The sequence below is a fragment of the Lepus europaeus genome, chromosome X (assembly GCF_033115175.1).
Source record: "Lepus europaeus isolate LE1 chromosome X, mLepTim1.pri, whole genome shotgun sequence".
Lineage (NCBI taxonomy): Eukaryota > Metazoa > Chordata > Mammalia > Lagomorpha > Leporidae > Lepus > Lepus europaeus.
Window position 1 is genome coordinate 38,849,532 of NC_084850.1, and position 20,403 is coordinate 38,869,934.

Sequence of the window (20,403 nt, forward strand, 5' to 3'; positions counted from 1 at the left end):
CAGAGAGAAAGGTCTTCCTTTTCCGTTGGTTCACCCCCCAATGGCTGCCGCAGCTGGCATGCTGCAACTGGCACATCACACTGATCTGAAGCCAGGAGCCAGGTGCTTCTCCTGGTCTCCCATGCGGGTGCAGGGCCCAAGCCCTTGGGCCGTCCTCCACTGCACTCCTGCACCACAGTAGAGAGCTGGACTGGAAGAGGAGCAACCGGGACAGAATCTGGCACCCTGACAGGGACTAGAACCCGGGTTGCTGGTGCCTCAGGCAGAGGATTAGCCTAGTGAGCTGCGGCACCGGCCACGGAAGCCTTTTGAGTTCACAAACTCTGACATTATTTTGTCAAGGCCATAGTCAAAGTGGAAGTTCTCTCCTCCCTTCAGAGAAAGGCACCTCCCCCTCTGATGGCCCATTCTTTCCACTGGGATCTCACTCACAGAGATCTTTCATTTAGGTCATTTTTTTTTTTTTTTTGCCACAGTGTCTTGGCTTTCCATGCCTGAAGTACTCTCATGGGCTTTTTAGCCAGATCCAAATGCCTCAAGGGCTGATTCTGAGGCCAGAGTGCTGTCCAGGGCACTTGGCATTCTATGAGTCTGCTGTGTATCCACTTCCCATATAGGATCGTTCTCTCCTTTTTAATTCTATCAATTATTATACAGACACTGGTCTTATTTATGTAATCCTTTTTACACCTAATCTTATATATAGTATTTTTAAAAAATTACCTTAGATGAAAATAATGATACAGTTAAAGATCCTATTCAGTGTGCTTGTGAGGTTAGACATTATCAAGATGGTATATTTCCAGTCCTAGATCACATCCTCATAACTTTCAAGAAAAAAACATTTGTCTGTAAATGCCCAAATTCTTCCTTTTCAAACTCTGAACTTTATCTATTATATTTGTAAACAATAAGCCCAACTACTGTGTAATGAGCATTTCTTCCGTTCCAGGAATTGTCTTAAATGTTTTATGTAAGCATTATTTCACTTACTCTGTTTAAGAACCCTATGATTTTTTTTTAAAAGATTGATTTATTTATTTGAAAGTCAGAGTTACACAGAGAGAGGAGAGAGAGAGAGAGAGAGAGAGAGAGAGAGAGAGAGAGGTTTTCCATCCGATGGTTCACTCCCCAATTGGCCGGCTAGAGCCATGCCGAGCCAGGACCTTCCTCTGGGTCTCCCACGCAGGTGCAGGGGCCCAAGGACTTGGGCTATCTTCTACTGCTTTCCCAGGCCATAGCAGAGAGCTGGATCAGAAGCGGAGCATCTGGGTCTCAAACTGGCACCCATATGGGATGCCGGTGCTTCAGGCCAGGGCGTTAACCCGCTGCACCACAGCACCGGCCCTGAACCCTGTGATTTAAGGAGCAGTTATCTCCATTTTGCAGATGTGGAAAGCAAAACTCAAAGAGATAAGTAACTTGTTCAGGGTCTTAGAATTTTAACAATAAGTTATGGAGCTTGGATATGAGACCAAATTCGTCAGACTCCAGGATCCATCCTTCTGATTGTTTCATCTCTGTCCCTGAAACATACCTACAGCTTTCAGTGAGGTTGCAATACATGTGAAATACTTCCGCAGTCATCAATGGACTTGTGAGCCATTGGAGGCGGTGGAAATCAGAAATATTTATTGTGATGAAAGCAGTATTTGTTTTCACATAGCAGGACAAGATTCATGTAGACCTAACATTCATGAGGCTGATATCTGAGTTTCTCAGAATCTTTTGAACCAATTTCATCCATTCCATAAAGCTTAATTGGAATAAGAGGTCCAAGCGTTTAAACGAGTTTTTTTTTTTTTTATTTTGCTTTTTGCATATGACATTTTTAGTCCATGGGTCTCATTTGTTAATTATGCACAGCAAGGGAAATAAGATTTTTAATTTATTCACATTTTTCAGCACAGCAATAGAGATTTCAATGAGGGATTTAAAATAGGTTGGTGGATATTTTGTAGTAAATCCTAGACACATTTTCTGCTATGTTTTGCTCCTTTTGTACATTTTACTGACTCTTGAAAAACTATGCTAGTGTAACTGAGGCTTTTTTGTGTAAATATGTTTCTTATCTTTTATGAGGTTACTTACCAAAACCCTTTTTCAATTAGCATCTTTTTAACAAAACACTGTCCTATACAATGAAATAATCTAATTGGTTGGCATTGTCAAACCTGAGAAATAATGATTGATGTTTACTTGAGAATGGTGTCTAAGTACCCATGAGTTAGTGTTTTAAAATGTTTAGTGAGACTAGAAATGCATACTGTTCATCTCAATTATTTAAAAGATTTTTAAAACCTGACCTTAAATTTGCTGGTGTTGCTTTTATTCTTTTAATAATTTGGTCTTCTTCATTTTGCAAGAATTGAAATGATAAGAATACATCCCATCCCTCAAAAGAGTTCTCTCCTTACCAGCTTTTACATTTTTTAGGCGAGTTAAACAATGTCCTGAAATTTCTTATCTTTCACTCTTGTACAACTAAAGATTCTTGATATAAAACCATCATGATGATTTTCCTCTCTTTTATAAGTTTTTCTCAAGGAGAGTGAGTTAAACAAGCACATGTTCCCCATCTCTAATTTCCCAAAGCCAGAGCCAAAGACCAAAAATGCCAAGAGGAATAGGGCTGCTCTTCAGCATGAGGCCTTTTCATAAAAACAGAGCTAGCAGTGTCAGGACCAGAATCTTAACTGCACAATCTGTTGCTTGAAAAATAGATGCTCTTATAGATGCTTTCATTTTTCTTCATTAATGCCAAACTACGGAAATTATTTTCCTCTTCTCTTTTGGCCTCTTTAGGATTACACATGCCATTACAAATTGCGTGATTGTTTTGTAGTTAAGTCAATTCCTGAAATATTTAAGATGTAAACTGATAGACCTATTTCGTAGTCTCTTTGATCCTTTATTAGATTACGTTCTTGTTGTTTTCGTAGTGCCTGTTACAAGCTTCTCTCTCATATACACAAATTTAATCTATTTATGGATGCAAAATGTCTGCATTTGAGTTTCTTTGATATAATTACTATATTATCTTCTTCTACCCCATATTGTATTAGTTTTGATTTTATATAAACTGTTTTAAAATTTTACTATATTTTCAAGAGATAATAAATACACATATGGAAAATGCTACAGAAATATCATGTGCAAGTACTTGGACAGCATAATGCCAATCAGTAACCTCTATCAACCCTTGTACTCTCAAAATATAGTTTGTATTTGGACAGTTTTTTCTGGTAATTTTGTCTGCTGTTTGTACTAAATGATCTTAGCCAAAGGATGCTTACAAGAAATGAAAGCATAGCAGTCAAGTCACTGCTTGGGATGCCTGCATCCTTTTTGGAGTGCCTGTGTTCCAGTCCCAACTACTATGATTCTGATCCAGCTTCCTGCTGGCAACAGATGACGGTTCACTTAGTTGGGCCACTGCCATCCTTCCACATGGGAGACCTGGATTGAGTTCCTGGCTCCTGGCTTTGTCCTGGCCCAGCCCCGGATTTTGTGGACATTTGTGGAGAAAAACAACAGACACAAGAACTCTGTCTGTTTCTCTGTCTCCCTGCCTTTCAAAGAAAATGAAAATAAATATTTTTTTAAAAAAATAGTAATACAGGCATGGGAATAGGATTGCCAAATTTATCAAATTTAATATAGGATGCTCAATTAAAGTTGAATTTCAGATAAACAGTAAATTTGTTTTAGTATCAGAGTACCCCAAATCCTACATGCATTGTTTTATAAATATGCCCTCTTATTGTATAGAACATACTTATATCAACAAAGCATCCATGGTATATATGAAATTCAAATTTCAGTGAGTATCTTGTATTTTATCTGGCAGTCTACCTGAGAGACATCATAGCAGTGTAACTGAATATGGATACAGACCCAAAAAAAGCCTAGATGACTCTGGTACTTAAGTAGCTGTGTAGCCTTGGGCATGTCATTTACCCTACCCGAACCCTAGTTTCATCATGTGTAAAATCAGAACCAAAAATATCTACTTTGTAGATTTCTTTACACAGATTAAAAATTATATAGTTAAAACACATGGCACATAATAAATTTTCAGTAAAGGGTAGCTGTTATTATCAGAATAGGAAGATATACAAATGCAAGTTATCAGGGGTTAAACCACTACTTGGGATGGCCACATTCCATATCTGAGTGCCTGTTTTGAGTCCTGGCTACTCTGTGATTCTGATACAGCTTCCTGCTGATGCTCTCAGGAGTCAGTGGATGATGACCCAAGTACTCGGGCCCTTACCACTCATATGGCACAGCCAGATGGAATTCCTGGCTCCTCATTTCCACCTGGCCTACCCCCAGCTGTTGCAGGCATTTGGAGAGTGAAACAGCAAAGGAAAGATCTCTTTCTCGCTCTTTATAGCTTTCTCTCACTCTTACTCTCTCTCTCCCTCCCTGTTTCTCATTCTTTGCCACTTTACCTTTCAAATAAATAAATAAATGAGTCTTTAAAAAAACAGTCCAACAAGACGTTGGTGACTGTAAGAGGTTGGAGCAGTAACAAAATATACACAAGCATTAACTACCCTTCTCTCCTCTACTGCTGCCTCCTCTTATATTACTTACCAATACCATACAGCTTATTAGTCCCAGGGTCTGAATATATGATGCCTTTTTACATGGTCTTGGTTTTTTTCCTGACCTATGATTTTATTTCAACCTTGCCTTTCTCAGATATCTACTTTTTTACTATTTTTTATCAATATAGAATTTACCTATGATAAAATTCACCATTTTAATGTATACAATTCAGTGGTTTTTAGCATATTCACAAGGTTGTGCAGTTATCACCACTGTCTAATTCCAGAACATTTTCATTACCCTCAAAAGAAACCTCATGTCCATAAGTAATTATTTCCATTCCTCTTCCTTCACACTCCTCATTCCCTTACAAACCAGTAATCTACTTCCTATTGTTATGGATTTGCTTATTCTTAACATTATATATAAATGGAATCATATACTATGTGATCTTTTGTGTCTGACTTCTTTCATGCAGCATAATATTTTTAAGGTCTATCTATGCTTTAGCATATATCAGTATTTCATTCTTTATGGCTACATACTATTCAGCTGTGTGTATATATACTGATTTTCTTCACTCATTTGTCAGTTGATGGATGTTTGGGTTTACTATTTAGCTATTAGGAATAAGGCTGCTGTGAACATTCTTGTACAAGTTTTCGTATGAACGTGTATTTCCTTTTCCCTTGGGTATATACCTAGAAGTGGAATTGTGGGGTCACATGGTAACTCTGTGTTTAGCATTTTGAAGGACTGGCAGACTGTTTTTCCAAATGGCCATTATTTTATGTTCATAGCAGTGCACAAAAGCTCCAATTTCTACATATTTTTGCTTGTTATTATCTGATGATAATGGTGATGATGTTGATTGCCTTCCTAGTAGGTATAAGGTGATACTTTATTACAGTTTTGATTTGCATTTCCCTAGTAATTAATGATGTTGAACATCTTTTCATGTCCTATTGTCCATATGTATATCATCTTTGGGAAAATGGCTACTCAATTCCTTTGCCCATTTTTTTTATTTTCATTTATTTGAATGGAAGAGCAACAGAGAGAGACTCTCCATCTGTTGGTTTGCTCCCCAAATGCCTGCAGCAACAGTGGCTTGGACAGGCCAGGAATTCCATTTAGGTCTCCCATGGGGGTGGTAGGAACCCAAGTACGTGGACCATCATCTGCTGCCTCTCATGGTGTGCATCAGCAGAGATGCTGGATCACAAGTGGAGGTGGGACTTGATGCCAGGCACTCAGATACGGGATGCAAAACTCCCAAGCAGCTGCTTAACCTGCTGTGCCAGCCCCCCTTTGCCCATTTTAATTGGGTTTTTTGTCTCTTCTTTGTTAAGTTGTAAATATTTTCTATATATTCTTGTGACATATATGATTTTAAATATTTACTCTGTGGATTGTGTATTCACTTTCTTGACAGTGTCTTTTCATGAACAAAATTTTTAAATTTGGATGAAGTCTTATTTGCCTATTTTATCTTTGGTTACTTATGCCAGAGCCACATTGTCTTTTATTCCTTGAATAATAAAACCAACACTAAACTAGGAGGGAAAATAAACGAATTCTCTTTCCAAAATTTCAATTGCATAAATATGTGACCTTAGGCAAGTATTTAAATTCATTCAGAACTCAATTTCCATACCTATAAAAGGAAGTTTGGTTCAACAAAGTAGGTATGGTTTTATTTTTGTAGATAATATGTTTATGTACCCACCCCCCAAGTCAGTATTTCTCAACCTGGGGTGAATTTTGCCCTCCACATGACATTTGGCAATCTCTGGAGACATTGTTGGTTGTTAAAACTGGGAAGGGTTGCAACTGGTATGTAGTGGGTAGAGTTAGGGGTATCCCTGAGTATCCTATAATGCATAGGCCAGCCCCCACAAGAAAGACTTACCCAGCCCAAAATGACAGTAGTGCTGAGTTTAAGAAACCTTGCTCTAAAATCAGGATTGTTGTTTCCCAGTTTAAGTGATAACAGTGAGTTTGTAGAAGTCAGATAGTTTTATGATCTTAGCCTAAAACTTAATGTATTAGCCTAACATGGGCAATAGAAGGTGGGTAAGAGCCAGTGAAGGTAAAATCCTTTAGATTTTATAGGAGAAAATCAATTATTGCAAGTCGGGAAATTTTGGGAAATGTTTTCAGGGCTATTTTAAACTATTTTGTCTTTTAACATGAACAAAAAAATATTTCAGTATAGACTCCTCCAGGCAAAGCCTTATATATTTTGTTATTGAGTCTTTTTCTTTAGAGTTTCTGAGGCAAAAATAGGTTTTTTTGTGAAATAGCTTGTGCATGCTATAAAATATATCTAATCAATCATAGTAGCAAAATACAATAAGAACAAGTTGATGGAAGGAGCTTACAGTTGATATGTCTCTCTTTAAGTGACATGTCTGAACTAAAAGTAAGTTGATAGTATTTTCCTAGCTGATCACTTTAACTTTCTCTAACACCATCTACTAGAATATACTCAATCACCGCAGTTTCACAGGTAATCTATCCAAAATAAAACAGACAATAGCTTAGAATATGTTTCAACGTTTCTAAATATCTTAGCACATAAAAAGCGACTGAACTTGCAAGTATTTCTTTTCTGGTGAGACTGCTGATTGTTTCCAATCATTAGATGCAATCATTACCACTAGCACTACAACCACCACCTTTATAATCATAGACTAAAATTTCTTGATTATAATATGTCAGGTTCTGCACTAAACACGTTATGTATGAATCTCAATTTTCTTCACAAAAATCCTGAGGTTTTTTTTTTTAAATCTCCATTTTGCTGATAACAGAAAAAAAAATTGACAATGAAGTAGTAAAATTCTTACTATTCCATATTTCCATGCTAAGCTTTTTCTTGTGTATCAGTACAATTTCATGTATCAAGAATGCAGAAAGTATGTTTATTGTTGAATCTGCAACATTAATGTCCCTCATTTTCTAGCCTCCCAAGTAATGGCAAGTATAGAGTGAAGTGCTTCTATATTTTTTTCAAGAAGAGGTGTCCTAAGATTAATTATTTGTTTCTCTCAAATGTATATGCATGCACCTTGAGGCTGCTCTAATACCCTCCCATCTCTGCATACTTACATTCTTTTAAAACCATGAAAATTTTCAATTATAAAAGTAATGAAAGGAGTTTTATTCACCTTTGTTTATATGTACAGGAGGCAGTGAAAGAAAACAATAAGAGAAGAGAAATGGAAGAGAAAACTAGGAGGGCAAAGCTTGCAAAAGAGAAAGCTGAACAAGAGAAATTAGAACGCCAGAAGAAAAAGAAGCAACTCATTGATATAAACAAAGGTATGAGAGTATTTCCAATTTTTAAAAACATGGATAAAGGCCGGCGCCGTGGCTCAGTAGGCTAATCCTCCGCCTTGCGGTGCCGGCACACCAGGTTCTAGTCCCAGTTTGGGCACTGATCCTGTCCCGGTTGCCCCTCTTCCAGGCCAGCTCTCTGCTGTAGCCAGGGAGTGCAGTGGAGGATGGCCCAAGTTCTTGGGCCCTGCACCCCATGGGAGACCAGGATAAGTACCTGGCTCCTGCCATCGGAACAGCGCGGCGCGCCTACTGCGGCGGCCATTGGAGGGTGAACCAATGGCAAAAGGAAGACCTTTCTCTCTGTCTCCCTCTACTGTCCACTCTGCCTGTCCAAAAAAAAATGGATAAAATATAAAATAGTTGCACTCATTTATGTTTGGACTATAGAGTAAATAATTGTGTTCTTGATAGAAAATCCACAATATTCTTAGTTACTTGTATCAAAATTCTTTTGAGATGCTATCTATGTTTCCTATCAGACTACCCTGAGCACTCAGGAATTTTTTTGATCCCCAACGCAAGGTTACAGGTTTTTGAAATTGTCCTTTTCATTTCTTTTACCATTTCGTATTATTTTCTGATTGAGGGAGTGGTGAGGGAAGAAGAGAGTGAGATGGAAAATAAAAATTGATACAGGGAGACGAATGAGCCTTGGATTTTAATTTCACTTTGTTGACAATGCAGTAACAATTAACATTCTTCCTGGGTGCTTGAAATTTTCAAGTTGCAATAGATATTGACAGCAATATTAACAAGGTTGAAAAATATAGGGAATGCATCTTGTTCTGCTATGAGCCTCATTACAGAATGTTGGTACCATCCATATAGAATGAGTATAAAACCGGTTGTTTTCTTGATGAGCAAGAATGTATACTGTAAGTGAGTGTTTTGGTTTCATTTGGTTTGGTCGGGTATTTGTACCAGGTATTTGAATTCCAAAAATGTAGCCTTTGCCACCTAAGGGTTACAGAGTCTAAAAACAAAGCAAAACAAATTTAACAAGATACAAGGTGATATGGCTAATATAAACCATCTGTTACTAGAGATAATAATAAAAATTGTAAACACTTTATACTGTCTACCACGAGAGGATACTGCATGTGGAAAATATGTACTATGTAAAAACTTTAATACAATTTTCCCACTAACTTTTTGAAGTATGTTCATATGCCAAGCACTATGCTAAGACTTTTGCATGTGTTGAGTCAGTCATCACAATATCTTTATGAGGTAAATACTATTGTTATTTCATTTTACAGATAGGAAACTGAAGCTCATAAAAATTAATGATCAAGAGAGGAATTGTGGCTCCAGAATTCTGACTTAGCGGGTTATGCCATGGCTTCCACAGCCAGTATCTCTTATTGGAGTGCCAGTTTGAGTCCTGGCTGCTCCATTTCCAAACCAGCTTCCTGCCAATGCACCTGGGAAGACAGCAGATATGGGTCAAAGTGCTTGGGCCCCTTCCAACCATGTGGGAAACCCAGATAGAGTTTTTGGCTCCTGACTACAACCTGGCCCAGCCCTGGCTGTTGTAGGCATTTGAAGAGTGAACCAGTGGATGGAAGATCTCTCTCTCTCTCTCTCTCTCTCTCTCTTTCTCATGCTGTACCATTCAAATAAATAAATAATTCTTAAAAAGTTTATGATCTAGCCCAAGATCACCCAAGGGAAATAGTAACACTAGATTATATTTCAAGTAGTCTGGGTATAGAATCTTTACACTTAATAGCAGCTTCTAATAGGATTTTTTATCTAATTTTACTTTTACCTTTTTAAAAGTATTTATTAAAGAGGCAGATCAAAAAAGAAACAGAACTCTCATCTGTTGATTTACTTCCAGAATGACTGCAACAACTGGGGTTGGGTCAGGGCCAGAGGGAGGAACAAGGAACTCAATCCAGATCTCTCACATGGGTGGCAGGAACCCAACCCCTTGAGCCATCACTTGCTGCTTTCCATTAACAGAAAGGAAGGATGGGACTTAACTTATCATGCCTTATCTTTTATGTTACCATAGCTCTATTTATAAAGCAATCAAATCATATAATATTCTGTACCATTAACTCCTTGATTTGTAGTCCATGAATTATCAAATATGTATTATTATTTATCACCTGAAATATATGAGTGTTGGTACTTACATATATATTTCCAAAAATCTTTCCATTGGAAGTATATAGTTTTAATTGAGAACATGAAAAGAAAGAATTAGAGTAGTTGGTGTTAAAATGGAACTCAACCAACAGACATGCTCAGGATCTCTAGCCATCAGGGAAATGCAAATGAAAACCACAATGAGGTTTCACCTCATCCCAGTTAGAGTGGCCGTCATACAGAAATCAACAAACAACAAATGCTGGAGAGGATGTGGGGAAAAGGGCACCCTAGCCCACTGTTTGTGGGAATGTAAACTGGTAAAGCCACCATGGAAAACAGTATGGAGATACCTCAAAAACCTGAATATAAACCTACCAAATGACCCAGCCATTTCATTACTGGGAATTTACCCAACGGAAATAAAATCAGTAAACAAAAGAACTATCTGCACCTCCATGTTTATCAGAGCTCAATTCACAATAGCTAAGACATGGAAGCAACCTAATGTCCATCAACCGAAGACTGGATAAAGAAATTGTGGGATATGTACGCTATGGAATACTACACAGCAGTGAAAAAGGATGAAACCTGGTCCTTTGCAACAAAGTAGAGCAAGCTGGAAAACCTCATACTTAGTGAAATAACCCAGTCCCAAAGAGACAAACACCATATGTTCTCCCTGATTTGGGAGAATTAATAGCGCAGCTAAAATGAAACCTATAAAAGCAAAATAGTCACTTTGAGAATCAGTGTCCTCAAGAATCCTTGACCTGATTGTTGAGAGACAGTTAACTATTGTTACTTTTTACTGTGTATATCCTTTTAGTTTTGTTTTGTCGGTTTTTCATTTTCCTCTGTTTTCTTTCTCTCTCTCTCTCTCATCTCTCTACCTCACACTATAGGCTGAACTCTCTATGTAACACAGAATTAATTACATGTATTTTAAAGCAATTGGAAAAGATACCAGTAAAAACAAGGGAGGGAGTAATAGATGGAGGAGGTAGTCTAAAACTGTAAAACAGTATAGTTCTGCATACAGGCATATAGACTTACTTCTTAGGGTACAGCCTAAGAACTAGTCATGGGGCTCCAAAACCATAAGAATCAGTGGTATAAACACCATCTTCACTGTTACAATGATCAACTTAAATGTTAAAGGCAATAGATAGACCGGTTTAAATTTAAAAGGGACGACATAAATAACATCAAATACCCGGTAAGAATAATATAATTAAAAAAGGAAGGAAGGACCAACATGCGAAGCAGTCCACACAGCAGACTCCTAGAATGACTTTCACAGTAAATAACACTCTGACCTCAGAATCAACCCATAAGGCTTCCTGGTCGGGCTGAAAGGCCTGCAAGAGCATCTCAGGCATGGAAAGACAAGACTCTGCGGGGGGAAAAAAAAAAAAAAAAAAACAACCCTACACAGAGGATCTCTGCGAGACCCCAGAGGAAAGGAAGGGTCATCAAAGAAGGAGACACTCTTCTCTGAAGGGAGAGGAGAACATCCTCTTTGCTTAGGGCCCTGTCCAAAGTCTATGGTCACAAAAGGCTTCCATAGCCCTGGCAGCCCAAGACAAGAGCCTCAGATAATCACTGAAGTTATAACAAAAGAATGTTAATTGTTAAAGGAACAACAGTAGTCACTGTGCACTTGCTCCCCAGGTAGGACCTCTGTCCCTATTGAATTGCAATATGAGAATCGACTGCAAATTCTTTCCCCAAACTGTACTCTATATGCTGTGTGCGGGCGTGGGGCAAATTATTGAAACCTATGATTACATAGAGTCAGTCCTCTATGTATAAAGTCATACTAAAAATGATCCATAATGAAGAAGGAGATGGGAGAGGGAATGGGAGGTGGGAAGGGAGTGGGGTGGGGGGCATGAGGGAAAGAACTACTGTATTCCTAAAGTTGTATCTATGTAAAGATGCATTCATGAAATTAAAAAAAATGGAACTCAATGTCAGCAAGTTTCTCAGTGTCTGAAGAAAGAAGTTTGTTGACTAGGTGGGAGTCACTTGCAGACGTTCTGAAAACTGGGAAGGAGCACATGGAGACATATGTAATGTGAACCCATGGGGTGTGAAAGCCTATGGAAGACATGAATGCCTTTAAATATATCTAATTAAAACATTTAATCATCCTTTCCACTGGAAATTACATAGAACATCTGGTTGCCTTGTAAGATATGCTCTCTATAGAGTGTGAAAGTTATTTCATACACATATGACTAGAAATACATACCATTAGAATTAGAGGATCTTCGTTATAACAAAAGTGTTTAAAAGTCCCTTGGATAAAGTAAGAGATATTGGAAATTACAACTTTACAAAGACTTACCCTTTCTGTAGTTTTTATTTCATGTCATCTTAGCAAAATAGCAACCCCCCCCCCATTTTTAAATCTTCTGTGATCCCATTTAGCTACTAGTAACTATAGTAAAATGTATTTACATGGCATGCAAAATTACATGTATTCATCAAGGAGAAATATTTAGAATTTACTCACAAGAATAATAGGATAAAGGCAACAAAAAAGATTATTTCTGTAATCTAGATGTGATCAACTGAGCTTAGAATTAGTAAAAACCAAACAGCCATAGAATTATATGTTTCAAGTTAAATGCATAAAAAGTAAAAAAAAAAAATATGTACTAAGGCTTCATTTTGAGAAAATTTGAGATCAGAAGGCAAAGACCATGGTAAAAGACAGTATTTTTTGTTATTGTTGCTTTTGTAAATTTTATTTTATTTATTTGAGAGACAGAGAGTGTGGGAGAGACAGAGAAAGCTACCATCTACAGGTTCACTTCATAAATGCCAGCAAGACCAGGGCTGGTCCAAACCAAAGCCAGGGGTAAGAAACTTAATCAGGATCTCTCATGTGAGCAGCAGTGACTTAACAACTTGAAACATCAAATGGCATGATGAAAAAGTTATTAAAGCCTTTACAGTACAAAAGTGGAACTCACTGTTAGCTGTGCCATCTAGCTTTATGACCTTGTTTGAGTCTTTTATCTCTTCATGCCTCAGTTACTTCATATGTAATATAGGATAATGACATTTACCTCTCATAGTTTGACTGATGACTAAATGAGATAATTAAAGACAGTGTACAACGCAGGACCCAGGATGTACTTGCTGTTGATGATAATGATGAAAGAGTCTTGTGCTCACTGAAGAATTTAAGAAAAGTTCAAAAAATCATCCCCACCCTTAAGAAGTTTTCAGATTTTGTCAGAGAGATGAAATAAAGCTAAACCATCAAAGAGTAAACTGTGTACTGGTATATAAGAGGAATGGTTTGCTCTTTGGAACTGTCTTCAAGGGGAGCTCAGTGAGGTCTGGTAAGATGACATAAGGCGTCATGGAAAAGCCCAAGTTTAGTGTCCACACATATCAGTTTTGTTAGTCCCTTAAGAATGGGTAATAAGTGCCTAAGGAGAAGCAAAATTATTCAAGTAAATGCAAATTGTGTCAGCGGCAGTACATGTCAACACATAAGGAGTCAGGCCGTGTAGATGATATGTTTAATGTCCCTTAGGAAAATACCTCAGAACAATTAAGAGAGTGAGTTCTAAATTCAAGTCCCAGCTTCACAGTTTACTAGCATTATAATCTGATAGGGTACTTAATCATTTTGTGTCTTGATTTCCTCACTTACAAAATGGAATAATATTAGTATCTGTCCTGTCTTTAAGAAGGCTAAACGAGGTAACCCATTAAAATCTCAGACACTGTTGTGATTTATACTCTAGTCTATCCCTTCTCAGCTTTTTGGCTAAGATCAAGTGTAGTATACTCTAGTCTATTTATCAATTATGTATCAATGTCCTTTAATCTGTGGTCAGTTTTTGGTAGTTAAATGTTGGGGGGGGGGGGGAGGTGTTTTCATTGTGAGAGGAGGCTTTGATTTGGAAATCTTTTTGCGAAGATAGGATGGAGCCAGACTATGAATAGCCTTCAAAGTTAGACAGGGGACTTGTGACATGATAAGGTAGGAGAGCTAAAGTTATTATGGGAATTCATTCGAGGATTACCAAGGTAGTAAACCAGAAGCACAAAAAAGGAGAGGTAACGGGGCCGGCGCTGTGGCGCAGCGGGTTAACGCCCTGGCCTAAAGCGCCGGCATCCCATATGGGCACCGGTTCTAGTCCCGGTTGCTCCTCTTCCTATCCAGCTCTCTGCTATGGCCTGGGAAAGCAGTAGAAGATGGCCCAAGTCCTTGGACCCCCTGCACCCGCACAGGAGACCTGGAAAAAGCTCCTGGCTCCTGGCTTCAGCTCTGGCCATTGCGGCCAACTGGGGAGTGAACCATCGGATAGAAGATCTCTCTGCCTCTCCTCTCTCTGTGTAACTCTGACTTTCAAATAAATAAATAAATCTTAAAATAAAAAAAAAGAAAGGAGAGGTAACTACAAGGAAGATGTCTTCTAGAAAAGAATAGTGAAAGGTGAAGAAAAGTATTTAACTGATTCTCTCTTCAAAGCAGTTTCAACCTGTGGCTGTTTAAGACCCTGGTAACAGGAAGGGAAAAATTCATTAAATGATGAAAAAAAGGCAGTGAAAGTTACTGGCAACAGATTCACAGCTGGGAAAAAGACTTCATTTTAAAAGAACAGTACAGTTTTACCCATCGATAATTATATATTGATGTCTTTTGGCATATTACGTTATTTCATTCATCCAATCAACATTTATTGCACCATTTCCCAAATAATTATAATTAGAGCATGCACAGTAATACACCATTTATTTAAATTTAAAATTGAGAAAGCTAATTTAAATGCAGCAAAAAATTATACTGTATCAATAAATGTACTCTGAAATGTGCACAACAGTATGCAAACTACATAAAGTACTTGATGTAATCTATGTTCTCCAATGTTTGCTTATATTGATATACATGATAATTAACTTAGGGATAACTAAAAAAAAAGATAAATTAATTCTGTCAGTAGAGAAAGAAAGCAAATTTACTAAATATTTGCAAATAAGTCTCTTCATGTTTGTGGAAGTCTGCAAATTAACTGCAAGGACTTGGAGGAAGCAGTAGAAAAAATATATTAAAAGTGGATGTTCTGGAATTGCAAACTATAAGTGTTATTCTTATGTTAATATTATTTAATCAGGAACAATTTTGCTCCTCCTTATATAAAATCATATGTAAATTACAGTTACCTATTAACTTTTTGTATGATAATAAAGCACGAGCTACATTAGATTGGAGGATAAGTCAGATTTTGGACTGTTGACTAGCAAATTTTGATGAATAAACATAAACATTTAAATTCTATCAGTAGTAGTAGATAGCAATTTGGTTTTTCTCTTTTTTTAAGGTTAAAATAATCATTTTTTATAAAATAATAAATTCATTTCATATTATGTTATTTTATCTGAATACACCAAAATTATAAATCCCAAAGTCATAGTCTAGATATTACAATAACAAAAATTATAGATTAAAAACCCACAAATAATGGAATTGATCCAAGCAGTATTTAAGTACCCCCAATAATATGAATTACTAAGATAATAGGGGTAACATCGTTCTGGTGTATTTTACAAGTGATAATGGTAGTTCATAGATGAGAATGCAAGCTGAATAAGTTTTTATATGTGGTAGGCCTAGAAAAAAAAAATCTTTGAACTAGTATTGTCTTATCTACGAAGAGAAAAAGAGTATCTGACTGATAATCTATTTATTTCCATTAACGTATTCCCTACTAGTAAATATTTCAAGAAGTCTATGTATATTCAAAATCAGTACTTTTTCTCTTGTTCTATAAGTATGCATTTTTTTCAGTGCAGATTTAAGATTTGTTTTACTAAATAAAAAAATTCAGTACAACATAGATTTGCCCATGTCTTCGGAGCTTTTAGCACACCAAGGTGTTTATTATAAATTCTGGACATTGCTGTTGCTATGAAACATCTTTAGGTCCATTTTAATGCAACATCATGCCATGCTGAGGCTATTCATTCAGCAAACAATTTTTGAATTTCTAACTGCAAGCACTGGCTTAATACATTGAGTACAAAGAGGAGCTTCCACTGTAGGAATCATCAATGATACATCACCCCCTACTGGGTGAATCTGCTGACCCTCAGTGAAGTGTCATCTCAGACAGATCTCTATGTCATTGAATTAGCCTGAAATGAAATGAGTTCAGCCCCCTTTCCTTTGGAGCCAGACAACCCTGAATTCAAATCCTGGCTCTGCCACCTACACAATGTATCTTTGGGTAATTCACCTAACCTCTCTGATCCTCTGCTTACTCACTTGTAAGACTGGGAAAAGAATGGCAGCTACCTCATAGGATTTTCACAAGAATTAAACAAGAGGATAAATGTGAATCTCTTAGCCCTTGCCTGGCACGTGGCTAGCACTTATTAATCATTAAATGTTTTCATCCATTTTTAAAATTTTCAGTGAGCATTTCAAGGAAAATTATCTATGGCAATTGTGATTACAATAAAATCTTAGTTGACTACCCTGGAAAAAGAGGTGTTTTGATTAAATTGAATTTATAGAAAGCCCTTTGTACATTCATCTTTATCACCCATAATCTTTTGGGACTCTAGTACACAAGCTTCCTCTCACTGTCCCCTCAGTATTTGGGACTTTAACATTTTACGCAGATAAAAAGCATGCAGTATGTGGCATTTAAATAGCCAGCACATAATATAGAGTTACTGGTAGATCTTCGGACTTTGTCACTGTCTCTAGACCATTATTTGGAGCATCAATAATCAGTGTGTACTAATATCAGAGAAGGCACTTAATCTCTGTTATTTCCAGAATATACTCTAGATTGACAGTTTTTTTTTTCCTGTAGCCTCATTGAATGACTTATCACTAGTAATTTTTTAATGACTTCATACTGAAATAATTACATTCTTGGCATCAATTCACTGAAAATAAGAACTAATTCTCATTCTGTCTGCCTTAGCAGTGAAACAAATTTCTACATCTTATTACAAATATTCTTTTAAATGGGTGACAAAAAATAAATATATGAGACAAGATAGGAAATATACTTTAGATCCCATTGAGTTCTTACATTCTAAATGCAGAAACTTAGATTTGCACAAACTTTAAGAACTGTGCTGAGCATTTAACAAGATTTTTTTAATCAATTCCTCTGTAGAAAATGAATAACATTGGCAATTACAAATTTGGCTCTTCTCTGCAGTGTGCACTTGTTGCCATGTATGCCTTATACAACTTTCCCAGGCAAAGATCCATGAAAATATTGGAGCAGGTGGGTGAGAATAATAAAATTGACTACATAAGAAATGACCAAAACACATTGTAGGTGGCCTAATAATTTATTAGAAACATACTTTGTTCCAACTTTAATATCCTAATTCAATACAGAAAAGTGTCAAATGAATAACAGCTGCTGTATACCAACATTGCAATTAATTTGGCTCTGTTCTCAGTCAAATGCATTTAGATTCATGTCAGTAATTACACCTAACAGATTCACAAAACCAACAAACTGTACTGAACCAAACTGAGTTTCTAATGACTTTTTTTTTTCAAAAATTATATTTGTTCCACCCACATTGAATCCCTGAGCCCCTGGGCTACTTCAGAATCAGGACAAAATCTATTGTTATACTAAATGTGCAAAAGAATTATTATGGCTGAAAACCTTTCAGTGATTTTTAATTTAATTCTGCAAGTATTTATTGAATGCCAACAGTGTGCTGAGCAGGGTGACACACCCTAATCATAGTATTGTTGTCTGATAACTCAACACCATTAACCTACTTAAAGGGTTATTAGCTGTCAGCCTTTCTCACTCTGTGTGTGTACATTCTCAGTAAGAAGCAATGGCTCCTGTTGCACATAGTGCCATATGTGTATTTATATAAGCGTATACTCACAGAAGACCCTGTGCAGTGAGTAGCATATAAATTTTATATTTTCACAGATTTTATGTAAATATATCCTTAAGACTCTGTGTTTCTTCGTTTTGAGTAGTCAATCCTTAGTTCTCAGCACACCCTTTACATGTGAACAATCTAAAATATGTATCTTGACTAGTGAGTGGAGAAGAAAAACTGGAAAGAAACTATGTCTTAGTTAAAGAAAGCATTTATGCTTTTTATAATGATATTAGAAAAGTGCTAAAACCTAAACTTAGAGTACCTGGTTGCTATCTGAATCAATTGTGGGTTCATATGCTGTTTCATAATAGCTCAGAAGATGACAGTGTGATTCATTTGGGAATTGAAAAACAATTATCCTTTTAAATGTGCAATTAACTATGGGTAGCATAATACTTTTATTTGTTTAAACCAGTACTGAAAGCTACTTTACATGTACACTGTTTTAAAAAAATTCTATTTGTAAGAATAGATATTTCAGTACTTCTGGATTTGATTTCGCCTTCTTTACTTGCTGAGCCTAAGACAAGTTTTCCTAGGAATTACTCGTAGTATCATTTAACAGGAATGATGCATATAGGTCTAAGAGGACTCAGGCATAGCCCTACTGAGGGCCGGACTATATCCAGTGCATTCTTTTCAGACGTGTGTCGTTCTGTGCTATCAGACACCCCATTGTAACCATCTTGGATTAGTTTGGGCTATAATCTAAAACCCATAATACATTGTTTTGTTTGTCTATTTAGTCCCTTGTTTTTATAATATTATCTATTCCTTAACTAATAATCTTAAACAGTTGAATGTTTGAAGTTGAAAATTTCCAAATTCCCTGTTTATTTCACCAATATCTATGCGTTCTTGGTTGAGTTGCTTCCTTGTCTGATTTTCTAGAACAGTATTTCTGTAAAAGGAAAATGTGTTCCCTCTAGTCCTCTTTTGTCAAAAACCCTTTGCACTTGCTTTCTTTTGCCAATTGAACCTTTTTTGAAATGCATCAGTAGGGAAAGCTTGCCTAGCCTTTGCTAGACAGGAGTAGCTGTAGGTGCATTTAAACAATCCAACTTGAAAAGGGGATTTCTCTCTCTTTATTTGAAAACAATTGAAAATGAAAGGTGTATGTCTCAGGACAGAGTGCTTAACCGACCTCATTCTACTGAACTTCAGTATGGTATATGAAACTGCCTCCCCTGTGTCTTCCCCAGTCTTTTTAAAAGATAGATGCTTTACTTGTTTGAGGCAACTGGTTCTGAGTCAGAGCTGTATCCGGCGTAACCGGAATCCATTATGTTGTTAGGTCTTGTTATGCCATTCTTTGCATCTCTTTTTCTTCACTCAGAGTCAATACAGCTTTGTTCTAAGGGCTATTTGATCATATTTTGAGGGGAAATCGAGATGGAGCTATAGAGATGGACTATGGTTACATTAAGCTTTAAATATAACCACACTGCATCCCCCACAATACAAATAGCCTGTACATTTTTAAAGATTTATGTGTTTGAAAAGCAGAGTAACACACACACAGAGAGAGAGAGAAGGAGAAAGAGAGAGAAAGAGATCTTTCAAATGCTGGTTCACTCTCCAAACAGCCACAACATCCCGGGCTAGGCCAGGCTGAAGCCAGTAGCCCAGAACTCCATCTGGAGTTCACCAAATGTACATCTTTGGTAATATAAGCATTTTTTGGACTGATTTCCATGGAATGCTTTTATCTGATATTTACCCATAAATCCCATTAGAATTTTATGAGTTGATAATGCCTTTTTATGATTCTGCTGCACCTATCTCCCTTCCCTCTTTGGGATAGTTGTACTGCCTTACTTCTGATGCATTGCTTCCTGGTGTGCAACATCATGATTTGTAAGCAATCTGATATATAAATAAAGCAGTCTCGTTCTGTTTTCTTACAGTTACCTCTGCTTTGGGTTTCCATACTTTTCATAGGCACTGTAGGAGGTCCTCTTTTCTCTTTCACCTCATTTCTGAAAAATGTTGAATTGATTCAGAATCTTGCTTGGAAATGTAATTTCCCCATATGTTGTAATACACTTCTCGTAGTATATATATCTTGGTCATGCCAGAATGGGGAGTTAAGCAATAGCTAATAACTATAATTTTCTAGGTGCATCCTAGGAATACAGATGCTTTGAGCACTGTGATTTTGTTTTCACCAATATTAAAAGAATGTTTATTGTAGAAGAGTGATAAGAAAGAATGCTTCAAACTTGGACCTTAATTCTTGATTATGTAGATATGATATATTCATAGGTGTTTTGTGTACTTTAATAGATGTATAAATATGTGTGAGATCAATACAACTCAGTATGTTCAAAAGTAAATACAAGATGCTCATTAGCAAATATATTTTTATATATACCAAAAGTTATAGTATATATAGCATATATATTAACACAAAATATATAATTTATAGATATTATTAATATTATTACATAGTCTCACAAATAAATAGTTGTTTATGTCTATTAACAATATCAA

At 36.6% G+C, this 20,403-nt stretch overlaps 1 protein-coding gene across 1 annotated transcript in view; it reads left to right on the plus strand.

Moving 5' to 3' along the window:
• DIAPH2 (diaphanous related formin 2) overlaps positions 1–20,403 on the plus strand; it is a 985,476-nt gene that overhangs the window by 791,392 nt on the left and 173,681 nt on the right. The window contains exon 25 of the mRNA XM_062183022.1: positions 7,749–7,884. Coding sequence (XP_062039006.1) covers positions 7,749–7,884 — 136 coding nt within the window. The remainder of the gene's footprint in view (positions 1–7,748; positions 7,885–20,403) is intronic.